The 15,825-nt window shown below is 41.6% G+C and overlaps 1 protein-coding gene across 5 annotated transcripts in view; it reads right to left on the minus strand.

Annotated features, from left to right (window-relative positions):
• LOC141110709 (sodium-dependent neutral amino acid transporter B(0)AT2-like) overlaps window positions 1-15,825 on the minus strand; it is a 179,715-nt gene that overhangs the window by 30,581 nt on the left and 133,309 nt on the right. For all 5 annotated transcript variants that reach the window (XM_073602238.1, XM_073602234.1, XM_073602236.1 and 2 more), the window contains exons 5-6: window positions 13,289-13,461; window positions 7,037-7,147 (exon numbers count right to left, since the gene is read on the minus strand). In XM_073602238.1, the coding sequence (XP_073458339.1) occupies window positions 7,037-7,147; window positions 13,289-13,461 (284 nt within the window). The remainder of the gene's footprint in view (window positions 1-7,036; window positions 7,148-13,288; window positions 13,462-15,825) is intronic.

The raw sequence follows: 15,825 nt of genomic DNA on the forward strand, positions 1-15,825 counted from the left end.
CACTTAACACTAAACACTTGAGCTCCAGTCAGAGATATGCGTTAATATTCAATTTTACCGTATTACAATCATGCAACAATATTTAATCAGTATTAAAAATGCAAATCCAACGCGTTTCAACGTGTGGTCAAAGTCTTCCTCAGGGGATTTATTTGCTGTCAAAAGACATATATACAGTCATTATTTATATGTCAACAATGTAAACTTTAATAATGCAAAGTCCCTCATACATATAGAGGCAAATTACAAAGACAACATATTTACCAATGGAGGATATACACGGAAAATTCTCCTGGCCGGAGCTCCCTTAAAAAATCAGTCTGACGATTCCGTACCCTCATGCGGTACACGCTCCAAAGGATTGAGATCCACTCACATGTGGCTAACAAGAAGCCACAATCAAGGCAGCCAAAGAGCGAACAGAAAGGGGGTGATTCCAAGTACCTGCAGCAAAGGTCCCAATAATTATTATTTATAAAGAGATCAAAAACTGTTAAGTGAGATATGAGGGAGTGTGGGGGATAATAATTATGTGGAAAATATGAGTGTAAAAAATCTAATGTATTGATTAGTGATATGAAGTGCAAAACATGATGTGATGCAAGAATAATTGTACCTAAATTGTCCAGGTGTGATTAAAAGTATTAATGAATAAGTGTGAAAAAATAATATCTGGACAACGATGAAAAGAAAAAATTGAAGTCCAAATTAAAGCGTGTACATGAAGGCGTGCAAGAAAAATTCTAAATGAAGAAAAAGTGGTCCTGGTAAGAGTGTCAAACACCAAGAGCCAGAATCAGTTAAAGTAACAAGAAAAAGTGCATATGAAAGAACCCAAATGATGGGTATGAATGAACGCAATAAAAATGGGAAAGGTTCTACCTAAGTGAATAGGTGAATGGAAAAAGGAAGAAAAGATTGTGCGGTGAGAACTGACCTGTATGGAATTTTAATGGTGTATACACCGACCTTCTCATCCGGGCCCCTTAATGATGTGACTATCACGAAACGCCACGTAGGGCAGAGCGACGTGTTCTCGTCACCTCCCATTGCTGCTGTTGTTTCCAGTAGGTTGGGCTGTCTGTGAGCTTCCGGCCGGCGCTCCAGACTACACTACATGCCTACTATTGTCTACTAACATGTGAGTTTAACCTTTTACTTATCCAATAAAGTCAATAATTTTACACTATATGGAGCCTTTTTTTCCTTCTATGACCGTATCTGCAATGCTGTGGGCTGATGTCTGAGTACCTGTCAGTGTGAACATCTTTAGCCCGACCCTGCAGTCTTTGATGTCTTGTCTCGGTATAAGGTCTCTGATCCATTGGTCGTGGTTCGAAGCAGTATTAACAAACAGCTTTCTCTGATCCTCTGTAACGGGGGATCATGAGTTTTGTGGTAAGCGGCCAGTCTGATTTCACGGTGGTGGAGCAAGCATGCTTTTTTTTTTCTCACAGCAAGAATTTATGTTTTTTGGAACTTTTTAAGATACTTTCATATCACTTGGGTGATTTATTTTTTATACATGGACTTTTTATTATCACTTTGAATATTTATTTTTGGATTGATTATTCATATGACATGTGTTTTGTACATTATGTATACACATGTATTCACTTAGTTCTAAATATTTGGTTTGGTGATGATGTGTATGATCACCAATCTGTTTTAGCGCGATTCAACCCCCCTTTTTTCTTATTTAATTTCACTATGTTTGTGTTACATACATGAATCGCGGCTATAATTGTTACTGTTTATGTATTTCACTGTAGCGCAGTTATTCCCCTCATTTTTCTTCTCATCCGGGTGCTGGGAATTGACTGGAGACTCCCAGCAACGCTGGTGTTTTATGGCCACCTGTACCGAGCCATGCCAATCAGGCATGGCTCGGTACAGGTGGCCATGGGAGGTCCCTCTATCGCCGTCCGCACACACCGCATAGCAGTGCGTGTGGCTACTCCGACGTTCCGGAAGCCCCAACGTCACTTCCGCCGCAGTAGCGGGACGGAATGACGTCATGCGCAGATGGTGCGCGCGGGAGAGCGCAGACACCTGGAAGTGATTTGGAACGCCGCCGGCAGAAAAGAAGCTCCATCTTGTGGGTGAAAAAATTATTTCACCCATCAAAGGAGCATATGTGAGGCAGTTGGAAAGCCTCTTTTCATGCCATGAAGGCACATGGACACGAAATCCCGACAGGAGCAGGACACACAAAGGGCACGGGAATCTAATGGACAAAAAAAGGGAAAAAGAGAAGAAAAAAAAAAAAAAACAATTTATTCAAAATATTTACTGTGCTCAAACATTTTTACTGTGTTTTGCCAAACGCAAAACCTTTGAGAAAGGGTGCACCCTTTTTCAAAGGTTTTGCGTCTGGCAAAACACAGTAATTGCCTCTAACTACGACTTCAACACAAAAATGACGACCGTAGTTGTCTTTAGAATCTACAAATATGATATTTTGGCCAGCCTTAACCTAATGCATTGCTCCCTTTGATTAGGCGACGGCGATGGAGGGACCTCCCATGGCCACCTGTACCATGCAAAGCCAAGCCATGCCTAATTGGCATGACTATAAATCACCGGCGTTGCTGGGAGTCTCCAGTCGATTCCCAGCACCCGGATGAGAAGGTTGGCGTATATACCATTAAAATTCCATACAGGTCAGTTCCTTATACTCTCGTTACTATATTGCTCTTTTTTTTTTTGCCTGACTTTTTTGGCAGCTCTTGGAGCACTATTTGATTCATTGATTGTCATATATGTTCCAACTTCTTTTTAGATAATCCCCGCAGCCATTAGGCCTAATATGGCCATATGTTGAACTCTCCCTCCAGTTTGGCATTTATTTTAGATGCTGCACACACTAACGGCTGGGATTCTATATTGAAGGTATTAATTTAAGAATATATAATAAGATTGGAATATATTGAATAGAGGAGTGGGGATCGGTCTGGGATGTTATATCACCCCACCTTTACACTTTAATACCACCTTTTTCCTCACTGCACAGTCTTTTCTTCCTTTTTCCATTCACTTAGGTAGAATCTTTCCCATTTTTTTTGCGTTCATTCGTACCCATCATTTGGGTTCTTTCATATGCACTTTTTCATGTTACTTTAACCGATCCTGGCTCTTCGTGTTTGACACTCCTACCAGGACCATTTTTCTTCATTTAGAATTTTTCTTGCATGCCTTCATGTACACGCTTGAATTTGGACATCAATTTTTCCTTTTCATCATTGTTGTCCAGATATTTTTTCACACTTACTTAGTCTTTTATTCATTAATACTTTTAATCACACCTGGACAATTCAAGTACAATTATTCTTACAACACATCACATCACATGTTTGGCACTTCATGTCACTAATCAATACATTAGATTTTTTTACACTCATATTTCCCACATAATTATTGTCCCCATACTCCCCCATATCTCATTTACCAGTTTTTGATCTCTTTATAAATAATAATTATTGGGACCTTTGCTGCAGGTACTTAGAATCCCCCTTTCTGTTCGCCCTTTGGCTGCCTTGTGGCTTCTTGTTAGCCACATGTGAGTGGATCTATCCCCTTTGGAGCGTGTACCGCATGAGGCTACGGGATCGTCTGACTGATTTTTTTAAGGGAACTCCGGACAGGAGAATTTTCCGTGTGTATCCTCCATTGGTAAATATGTTGTCTTTGTAATTTGCCTCTATATGTATGAGGGACTTTGCATTACCACTTAAAGACCAGGCCTCTTTTTCAGACTCAGTGTTTACAAGTTAAAAACAATTTTTTTTGCTAGAAAATTACTTAGAACCTCCAAACATTATACATTTTTTTGCTAACACCCTAAAGACTAAAATGGTGGTCAGTGCAATACTTTTTGTCACACCGTATTTGCGCAGCGGTCTTACAAGCGCACTTTTTTTGGAAAAAATTCACTTTTTTGAATAAAAAAATAAGACAACAGTAAAGTTAGCCCAATTTTTTTTTATGTTGTGAAAGTTAATGTTACGCCGAGTAAATTGATACCCAACATTTCACGCTTCAAAATTGCGCCCGCTCGTGGAATGGCGTTAAACTTTTACCCTTAAAAATCTCCATAGGCGACGTTTAAAAAAATTCTACAGGTTGTATGTTTTGAGTTACAGAGGATGTCTAGGGCTAGAATTATTGCTCTCGCTCTAATGATTGCGGCAATACCTCACATGTGTGGTTTGACCACTGTTTTCATATGCGGGCGCTACTCATGTATGCTTTCGCTTCTGCGTGCGAACTCGTCAGGGTGGGGCGCTTTAAAAAAATTTTTTTTTTCCTTATTTATTTTACTTGATTTTATTAATTTTTACACTGTTTTTAAAGAAAAAAAAAATTGGGTCACTTTTATTCCTATTACAAGGGATGTAAACATCCCTTGTAATAGAAAAAAGCATGACAGGTCCTCTTAAATATGAGATCTGGGGTCAAAAAGTCCTCAGATCTCATATTTGGACTAAAATGAAAAAAAAAAAAAAAAAAAAATTGTCATTTGAAAAAATTACAACAAAAAAAAAAAATGGCCCTTTAAGACGTATGGGCGGAGTTGACGTCGCTTCCGTCCTGCTACGGTATGGAGACGGGTGGGGGCCATCTTCCCCTCACTTGTCTCCATAGCCAGCCACGAACAGGTCCCGATCGCCTCCGCCGCTTCCGACGGCTCCGGTAAGCGGCGGAGGTCGTGGGAGAGCAGCCAAGTGGCCCCTCTCCCGCCGCCAACGGTGATCTCACGGCGAATCCGCCGCAGAGACCACCATTATCGTAAACAGGACCGCCGGCTGAAAAGATGGTTACCTCGGTTGTGGCAGCAGCTGCTGCCGTTACAGAGATATCCATCTTTAAAGTGTCGACGTATATGTAAAGGAGCCGGTCGGCAAGTGGTTAAAGTTTACATTGTTGATTTATGAATAATGACTGTATATATGTCTTTTGACAGCAAATTAATCCCCTGAGGAAGACTTTGACCACGCATGTTGAAACGAGTTGGGTAGGATTGGAATAGATTAGAATTGGGTTGGATGTACTGCCAAATTCTCTGAAACGCCTTTGGAGACGGCTTATGGTAGATAAATGAACATTCAATTCAAGGGCAACAGCTCTGGTGGACATTCCTGCAGTCAGCATGCAAATTGCACGCTCCCTCAAAACTTGCGACATCTGTGGCATTGTGCTGCGTGATAAAATTGCACACTTTGGTGTGGCCTATTATTGTGGCCAGCCTAAGGCACACCTGTGCAATAATCATGCTGTCTAATCAGCATCTTGATATGCCACACCTGTGAGGTGGATGGATTATCTCGGCAAAGGAGCAGTGCTCACTAACACAGATTTAGTCAGAGTGGGGAACAATATTCGAGAGAAATAGGCCTTTTGTGTACATAGAAAAAGTCGTAGATCTTTGAGTTCAGCTCATGATAAATAGGGGCAAACACAAAAGTGTTGCGTTTATAATTTTGCTCAGTGTACATACTGGAAAAATATACATCAAACATGTGCAAATAAATAACATTCCTTAGTATAGTATATCTCAGTAAGGACATTTACATCCAATAAAAGCTCAACAGTGTTAAAGTCCACAAAGTAAAAAAAACAAAAAAGTGAAAGAACAAAAAAAAATTCTTCACGCTCTGATGTAGAAGACACCAAAGTGATTAAAAAAAGTCTGTGATGGCCTTCCATCTCATCAGCGGTGCACCCCATCCAAGCAAAAACACACTGTAGCGCCTTACCAGATCAAACTAATCCCTGTATAAGAGATGGTCAAACAGCACTTAAAGGGTTAAGGTCTCTCATAAACCAATTTGTAGCCTCCTCCAAGCCAGTAAGGGATATGCAGTTACAATTTCTCAAAAGTAAGACTTAAGAAGCAATCTCATAGTGTAAAACTGCATGTTAGATCTTATTAAAAAGGTAAAAGAATAAGTGTCCGACAGGCTTCAGAGACATGTAGCATAGTATGGTGTTCCTATGAGCTAGACACATCAGAACCCAACCGTAAATAAATCCACGTGCACGATGATGTCACCTCATAGGCCCACCGTATGTGTTTCGTCACTCACTGATAACGTCGTTGGGGGGACGGGTCTAGAGGCGCCCATCACGCACTGAGTGTGCAGATAGGGCTCCGCTGCCATATTGAATCCTGGACGTTTGACTTTAATGCAAATTGACCTATTGCCGGAATATTCACAGTGCCTCAACATGAATGGAGGCTCACTATACTTAGAAGTTATCTGCTAAAGCCCATAGGTAATCAAAAGAATGTAACATAAAATCGATCCACCAATCACAGCGCCATCTAATATTTATTAATAATAATGTCACACACATAATTAAACACTAAATTAAAACATAAAAAATTATTTAAAAATACAATATATACAATACAATCTTCCGCCATGCAACGATCAGCTCATCAGGAGCTCACGCAACATTGCCCTATTGTGTCATCATATGTTTATAGACTTTCCTATGCCTCACCCTCATTTCCTGCTTGCTTACCAGCTTAATGCTGTCTGGGGTTTAACAGTTTGTCGAGCTATCACAACAGTATCTTGGATTAATGGTCCACCAGCTGAGGACTTCTATAGTATACTCATCTTTCCAATTTTAAGCTTACTAATTGCACTTTATATTGTCTCTCGGATTAAGAGTTGTGTATGCCAATGTGCTACTTGCTGGTAGCTCTTCCTGACTAGCTGTGGGATGGAATTCACATTGAGCTGTGTCATATGTAAATGACTGCATGATATACTTACAGTGGTTCATGAAATGGGCTAGGTTTTTACCTAGGGTTCTTTCCTAGGATTTCTATTTTTTGTTATTTTTCTTTTTGGACTTTATCCACCTCATCGAGGACCAAGTCATTTTGCTACTGGTTCAGTAATACTACACACCGAATAGTTTTTTTTATGTAAAAAAATAAAGTAAAAAATTATGATTGCGTAAGGAGTATTGTTTATGGTAACATAAGGTAAGATTAGTGGTCTGTAGAAGCTATGATCCATACCCTTGGTGTAAACATGATTCGAATCCCATCCATAGCACCATCTAGTAACAATCCACGGACGAGGAAGCAGAAGAGCACAACGTAAGGAAAAACCGAGCTAAAATACATCACCTGGAAAAGCCAAAAAATTAATGTAGTCACATAAAGTGAACCCAAGTTTCAGTATTTAAAGTAGAACTACAGACATAATTTTTTTCACTTTAGATAAAAGTAGACGAGGATTTGAACACGTCAGTTTTTTTTGCCATTTGTGTCCCATTGGGGGAATCTACCATCACTTCCTGTCCCATAGCCAAAACAGGAAGTGAGAGGAAATTCTTACAAGTTAGGAGCATCCCTTGCCCCCCACCCCCAGGTCACCAGCTAGGGTCCCCATTGGAAGATTCCCCCTTATTACTTTTCTGGGGACAACCAAAAAATTTGGGGTTTTCTTCTTTTACTTTCAATGAGAACGGTAAACAAGAAGGTAGAAAAAACTGCAAGAGTCTAAGTAACTTCAGATTTCTTAAAAATTCTGAAAATAAAATGTATTATTTAACATAAGAAGCGGAAAAATAAAATACACCAAATAATAGTTACCTACTGTCACCTGAGCCAGTATGCAGGTCAGGCCATCCTCACTAGTTTTTAACACTTTAGTGCCTTGAAAAATATTCATACCCCTTGAAATTTTCCACACTTTGTCATGTTACAAACAAAAACGTAAATGTATTATATTGGGATTTTATGTGATAGACCAACACAAAGTGCCACATCATTGTGAAGTGGAAGGAAAATAGCATGCAATGCCAAGCTGCTGCTAACAAAGCAAACAGAATATTGGTATGCATTAAAAAGGGGATTAACTCCAGAGATAAAACAATAAATTCTACCACTCTACAAGACTTTGGTCCGGATGCACCTAGAGTATGCTGTTCAGTTCTGCGCACCAGTCCTCAGGAAGGATGTACTGGAAATGGAGCGAGTACAAAGAAGGGCAACAAAGCTAATAAAGGGTCTGGAGGATCTTAGTTATGAGGAAAGGTTGTGAACACTGAACTTATTCTCTCTGGAGAAGAGACACTTGAGAGGGGATATGATTTCAATTTACAAAATACCATACTGGTGACCCCACAATAGGGATACAACTTTTTCGCGGAAGGGAATTTAACAAGATTTGTGGCCACTCATTAAAATTAGAAGAAAAGAGGTTTAACCTTAAACTGCGTAGAGGGTTCTTTACCGTAATGCCCCGTACACACGATCGGACATTCTGACAATAAAATCCATGGATTTTTTCCGATGGATGTTGGCTCAAACTTGTCTTGCATGAACACGGTCACACAAATCCTGTCGGAAATTCCGAAAGTCAAGAACGCGGTGACGTACAACACGTATGACAAGCCGAGAAAAATGAAGTTCAATAGCCAGGGTGGCTCTTCTGCTTGATTCCGAGCATGCGTGGAACTTTGTGCGTCGGAATTGTGTACACACGATCGGAATTTATGACAACAGATTTTGTTGTCAGAAAATTTGAGATCCAGATCTCAAATTTTGTGTGATGGAATTTCCGATGGAAAATGTCCGATGGGGCCTACACAATCTCCCATCGAACATTTTCCGTCAGAAAATCCAACCGTGTGTACGGGTCATAGGAGCAGCAAGGGTGTGGAATTCCCTTCAACAGGCGGTGGTTTCAGCGGGGGGCATCGATAGTTTCAAAAAACTATTAGATAAGCACCTGAACGACCGCAACATACAGAGATATAAATACTGTAACAAGCCCCTTGCTCGCTCGGTTCCACTCTCCCGACACTCCTCTGCAGCTATAGAATCAGATTGCAGATCGCAACATCTGATCGTACGGTCATCCGATGCTCCAGGATTAGAACTACAGCTATGTGCCATTCTAACCCAGTTGTGTAGCTCAGAACAAACACCAGGCAGGCTGTATGTAAGTTCAAACAGGAATCTCTTTTATTGCAATATAAAGGCTCTTTTATACACTAAAAGTGGAGGTGCATACCTCCGGCTCATATTAAATGCCAGGGCCCACAATCGATCGGCAAGAGGCTAGCATTCAGTCCCCTCCAAAAGTCTCTCTCCCGGCTAGGTCTGTCACAACTGACATATAATCACACACATAGGTTGGACTTGATAGACTTGTGTCTTTTTTCAACCTCACCTACTATGTAACTATATGAAAATGAAAAATGATTTCAAAATTTTTTACAAATAAATATCTGAAAAGGGTGGCATGCATTTGTATTTAGCCCCCTTTAATCGGATACCCCTAAAATCTAGTCGAACCAATTGCCTTCCGAATTCACCTATTAGTAAATAGAGTCCACCTGTATGTAATTTAATCTCAGTGTCATGGACGTACTGCGCATGGCGCTGCAACTGGCCGCGGGCACGCAGGTCCATCGAGATGTGTTCCAGTCCACAGGCATTCAGTGGTGAATAGACGTGCGCCAATGCGCATGCACAAATCGCGGAGATCGTGCACAGTAACGCAGCTTTGGCGCCCGGTGATCTTTAAAAGGGGCCTCTTCAGAATGCATCCTTGCTGTCTGATCTGCATCTCATCCTGTAACCCGATCCTGAACCCGCATCTGCTCCAGTGTTTACCCGTCTTCTCCTGACCTCGCTGCTGTCTCCAGTCCTGACCCCTTGGCTTGCCTTTGACCTGCTCTGTGTTGCTGTTTGTCAGATCTCCTGCTGCCGATCCTGCCTGAACTTTGACCATTCTGTACCTGTTGCTTCTGTCTGATTGATCCGCTGTTGTGACCTGGCTTGTCTGACCCTGCTCCCGCCTGCTGTCCTGCGCTTGTGCGCACCTGCCTACAGTCCTGCATCTGCGTGCACCTGCCTGCTGCTTCTCAGCGTCCCTGCATCCACAGCAATCAAGCCTGTTTCTGTCTCTGCCAAGTGGACATCATCTTCAGCCAAGCAAACCCTGCAGGCTCTCATACCCCACTGTGCTCCGAGGGTCACTGTTCCCACTCCAGTGATCCCGGAACCAGAGCCGTACGAGAGGTCTCCCTCTGCACGTCAGGCTCAATTCCAAGGCCCTCAAAGGTTTGTTAGAGAACCTCAGTGAACAAACAGCATCATGAAGGTTAAGGAACACACAAGACAGTTCAGGGATACAGTTGTAGAGAAAATGGAAAGAGTATGGCACAACTGCAATCAAAAGACAAAAAAGCAATGCTCTATGGGTAGGAGCCAAAATTTTATATATATATATATATATATATATATATATATATATATGAACTGGATTCAAACTTCGTTTATTGCGCTGTAGACAGTTACCCAGCAAATTACAAAGCCTGTTGGTGCTGGTACAAAACTGCAGCAGATAATAAAAAGCATATAGCTACAGTAAGTAACTGTATTATCCACGATGTCTGGATTAGAAGGGGTTCGCTCGGTTTCCCCGGCTCCATCCTCCAGCGGTGGCAGACACACTACATCCTAAACAGCTTGGCACAATGCTGTTGGATTACAGAGGTCAGTTCCAGCCATCATCGCTGCCAGACAGCGTCTCCCCGCTCACACAGTATTCCTCTGGATTCTGACAGTACCTGACCTCACGTCAGAAGCAAGAGGAAGTTCATCACCCCACTTTCTTTCATCAAGACAATACTGTTCCCCACACATTTTGTAACGATCTCTCTACGTGTGACCAGCGTGAATCCAGTCCATGGTTCATATATTTATATATATAAAATGTTGGCTCCTACCCATAGAGCGCTGCTCTTTTGTCTTGATTCCTGCTTCCCATTTCTCCAGTGGTTGCCAGCTGCACTGGGTATTAGTTTTATCCACATATGACTGGCAGTTTCTAGTGCTTCAGGAACTTGTTGTATGGCACAACTGCAAACCTACCAAGACATAGCCATCTATCTAAACTGACAGGCCAGGCAAGGAGAGCATTAAATCAGAGAAGAAGCCAAGAGGCCCATGGTATCTCCGGAGAAGCTGCAGAGATCCACAGCTCAGGTGGGAGAATCTGTCCACGGGACAACTATAAGTCGTGCACTCCACAAATCTGGCCTTTATGGAAGAGTGGCAAGAAGAAAGCCATTGTTAAAAGAAAGCCATAAGTCCCGTTTGCAGTTTGTGGGAAGTCATGTGGGGGACACAGCAAACATGTGGAAGAAGGTGCTCTGATCAGATGAGAACAAAATGGAACTTTTTGGCCTAAAAGCAAAACGCTACGTGTGGCGGAAAACTAACACTGCACATCGCCCTAAACACACCGTTCACACAAAGTTCAATTTTGGTCTCATCTGATCCTGCCAACAGGACTTCTTATGGCTTTCTTTCAACAGTGTCTTTCTTCTTGCCACTGTTCCATAAAGGCCAGATTTGTGGAGTGCACAACTGATAGTTGTCCTGTGGACAGATTCTCCCACCTGAGCTGTGGATCTCTGCAGCTCCTCCAGAGTTACCATGGGCCTCTTGGCTGCTTCTCTGATTAATGCTCTCCATGCCCAGCTTGTCAGTTTAGGTGGACAGCCATGTCTTGGTAGGCTTTCAGTTGTGCTATACTCTTTCCATTTTCGGATGATGGATTGAACAGTGCTCCGTGAGATGTTCAAAGCTTGGGATATTTTTTTATAACATAACCCTGTTTTAAACTTCTCCACAACTTTATCCCTGACCTGTCTGGTGTGTTCCTTGGCCTTCATGATGCCGTTTGTTCACTAAGGTTCTCTAACAAACCTCTGAGGGCTTTACAGAACAGCTGTATTTATACTGATAATAATATTATACACACATAGGTGGACTCTATTTAATAATTAGGTGACTTCTGAAGGCAATTGGTTCCACTAGATTTTAGTTAGGGGTATCAGAGTAAATGGGGCTGAATACAAGTGCACGCCAAACTTTTTAAATATTTATTTGTAAAAAAAACTCCCAATTAGATACATTTACATTTTTGGTTGTAACATGACAAAATGTGGAAAATTTCAAGGAGTATGAATACTTTTTCAAGGCACTGTATCTACTGGAAAGGATGAGTGCTGTGCAAGGTAAGATAAAGGGGACTAGGGTGCAAGTAAGGGGGGCTGTGAAAGGGACTGGGATGCAAGTACGGTGGGCTGTAAAGGGGACTGGGGAGCAAGTAAGGGGGGGGCTGTGAATGGGACGGAGATGCAAGTAAGGGGGGCTTTAAAGGGGACTGGGGAGCAAGTAAGGGGGGGGGCTGTGAATGGGACGGAGATGCAAGTAAGAGGGGCTGTAAAGGCGACTGGGGTGCAAGGAAGGGGGCTGTGAAGGGGACTGGGATGCAAGGAAGGGGGGCTGTGAAGGAGACTGGGGTGCAAGGAAGGAGTTCTGTAGTTTAAAGGGGGTTCTGCGATGTAAAGAGGAGGCACTGTTGTGTAAATGAGGGACTGTGATGTGAAGAGGACTGTGATGTAAAGGGGAGGACTGATGACACTTATGTAAAGACAAAACTGTAATGTAAGGGGGTGGGGCTGTGATATGAAGGATCCAAGTCAAAGAACAAACATGAGACTTGGACCTCTGCTGGATACAAATTTTAATGACTGGACTTCCATGAATTTTAATTCAATACCCCTGGCATAGACAATGTTTTGGAGTTGACAGGTTATTTGTGAAGCATATCCACCATTTATTAATCTATGGTGCATGTAAAAGCTTGCTGAAGTAGTCTCTTCTGAAAAGGAACTGAAGCTACATACTGTCCAGGTCTGCCTAATTGTCACCAATCAGCAGAGTCCACAGGACAAATGTCAGAGGGAGCCTGGAGCAGTGATTGCTTACAGACAGACAAAAGTTCAACAGCTTCAGTTTGATAAGTAATGGTTACTGTAAAGGATCATTTATACTCTCAAAACGGGATGGCAACGCATTAGAACAGGCATGTAGCAAGTTCTTCTAAGCAACAGATCAAACTGCACAGCAGTGTATTACTGTGCATTGAAGTATGATGCAAAACATCAATATTAAAGATCGGTTTGGTTACTCTGTTGGCATGCCATTCAAAATGAAAACACTGCAAAGCGTCGACCCACGTAACGTTGGTTACCCCAACACACCTTGATTGATAAGTGTAAATTGGCCTTAGAATGTTGTCTGCTCTAAGCGCTTCCGTTAATCTACTCAGCTAGAAAATAGAAATAATAATCCCAATGCTACAAACTCATTTTAACTTCATAACTTGTGCAACATTTTACTCTTCAGACATGGATGGTCAGGTTACAACACAATTACTGATACATATCATCAACTTACTTTCCCAGAAGACTTGATGCCTTTGATCATACCACCACAAACCAGTATCCAGGCAAGAACAAGACACCCTGTCATTGGCCAGTTCATCTCTGATGTTCCAATAGACTCTGTAACATCCAAGGCTTTTCTGTACCAGAAGTACGTAGTGGCTGTACTCTTGGCACACTCTAACTCTGTAAAATACCAAAAAACACACATGGCCAGAGAAGGACATTAAAGTGTATGTTTAGGCAAAATTTAAAAAACAAAAAATCAACAGGTCATTTTTCGCACTCATCAAATATATGTAATTAAACACTCTCTATGGTAAATTTAAGTTAATTGTTGGGGTTTACATAAACTTACTAAAGCTGTATTGAATGCACTGTTGGCATGTGGAGTAGAAAGGAATGATTGGCATGTGCCCACCCAACAATGTATAATGAGGATTAAACCCATTCTTTCAAGGTTTATTATAAATTGTTCATGCTTTCACTGTTTAAAATGTATTCTGAAACTGCCATTTCAAAATCCTAAGCATGATCTCCTTGTCTGGTTTTATATTACCTTCAATGACTTCTAAAGTCTTTTTGTTCTTAAAGAAAACAGATACCTATAAGAGGAGGTGAGATTGTCAACATTTTATACTGATAATCAGTATACCAGGAAAGCTGTCATCACTGACCCAGCTTTTTACATCACAATATAAAACAGGTAATGTTTTTCAGAGTCTCTAGTAGCAAGATCCTAAACTTAGAGAGGTCCTCTCCACCCATCTTCCACCACACAACCTGTTTTTGTGACATACAGTAAATGCACATACAATAACCATCTTACAACCACCTTACAAAATCAACCTTTTACATACTAATATAAATTAAACAATTGTTTGCAATAGACTATCTGTTTTCCGTTAATCAGTAGGGCCTTCAAGATCGCTAACAATTTCTATAATTTAGTTGAGCACCGGTCAAACACTGAACCCAGGGGCTCAAGCAGCGATTCTCAACTCGGGTTCCTTGAGCTTTGGCTGATTGACCGATCATGTGATGGTGCCTAGATAGTTCAAGAGCCATCGCTATCTCCTAGTTTTAGACTTTCCCGGGGCACTAGGCAGGGGTGTCCACTGCCCCCTCTGCTATAGAGCCTTTGGCTTGTCTTATGCGGGCCTTTTCTGATGTTACAGGTCTGACTAGGGGAGATATGGAGGAAAAGATATCATTATATGAAGATGATCTCTTTTTATTTTTTACCAATATCCCTGCCAGTAGTAATGAATTATATTAAGGAGTTTGGCAGGTTCTCCGGGTTAGGCATAAACTGAGGGAAATCCATGCTGATGCCCCTGGATCCCCTTCCAGATTCATTATCATTTTCACTTTCCCATCTTAGGGTTGTGTCTTCCATAAAATATTTGGGTATAATTATTTCTGACTCCCCACAGTCATATCATGGATAATATACTTCCATTACTTTCTAGATTTCAAATCCAAAGCAAAACCTGGAATAAGCTTCCCGTATCGCTAATAGGTCGTATCAACTTAATCAAGATGATATGGATGCCTCAGCTTCTTTATTTTTTACATAATGCCCCGATTTGGATACCCATACGGATATTTACCAAGATTAACACCATATTCAGTCGATTAATATGGCGGAACAAAACCCCTCGTATTAAACTGGAGACTTTACAACACCCCAAAAATGCGGGTGGACTGGCAGTTCCTAATCCAAGGTTATACTTTTTTGCATCCCAACTACAGAATTTTGCTGGATGGGAGCTTAAGCCCTTTCTGCTCAACGATTATTTTCGTATGCATTTAAGGGTCGGCCACCACTTCATGTTTTAGATGGCGCAAGAGGGGATGTCTCGCTCGCCAATATACCCACTTGTATGTTAATGTGTAAAATATGGGGTACAGTTAAAAAAATGCTGGGTGTCTCTTATCCTACCAGATACACTCCCATATGGGAAAATGCTCTTAGAGGCTTTCAGAGATGGGGAAAATTAGGAACAACAACCTTAGCTCAGCTATAAGAGAATGGTATACCTAAATCCTTTGAAGAGCTCAGAGGAGGGTTTTCTCTACAATCTAATTGGTTCTATCAATTCCTTCAACTAAGACATGCTTTACATGCCCAATTCTCTTTTGCTGGGATGTTCTTCCCCCTATCTTTGTTTTTGACAAGGTAGTACAAGCAAAGTCAACAAAGGGTCTTACCTCTGCTACATATAGGGTATTGTCAGGTTCTTACTGAACTTTCCCATCCGCTCCAGGGCTGGCTGGGAAAAAGATATCGGTCCCATCCCAGAGGAGGTCTGGGATGGTATTCTCCGGTCCTCGCCCCGGGTGTCTGTCTCTCCATCACACAGACTGACACAGATTTTTATCCTCCATAGAGTCTATAGAACTCCCCAATGTCTGTATGCAATTGGAAAGATCTGAGCCAGCCTGTGCTAGATAACACAGGTAAGCTAATACATCTTCTGTGGCAGTGCCTGAAACTCCAAAGATATTGGGCGGAGGCAATTGGTACCTAAACGGGCTATTGGATAT

The sequence above is a fragment of the Aquarana catesbeiana genome, linkage group LG10 (assembly GCF_042186555.1).
Source record: "Aquarana catesbeiana isolate 2022-GZ linkage group LG10, ASM4218655v1, whole genome shotgun sequence".
Lineage (NCBI taxonomy): Eukaryota > Metazoa > Chordata > Amphibia > Anura > Ranidae > Aquarana > Aquarana catesbeiana.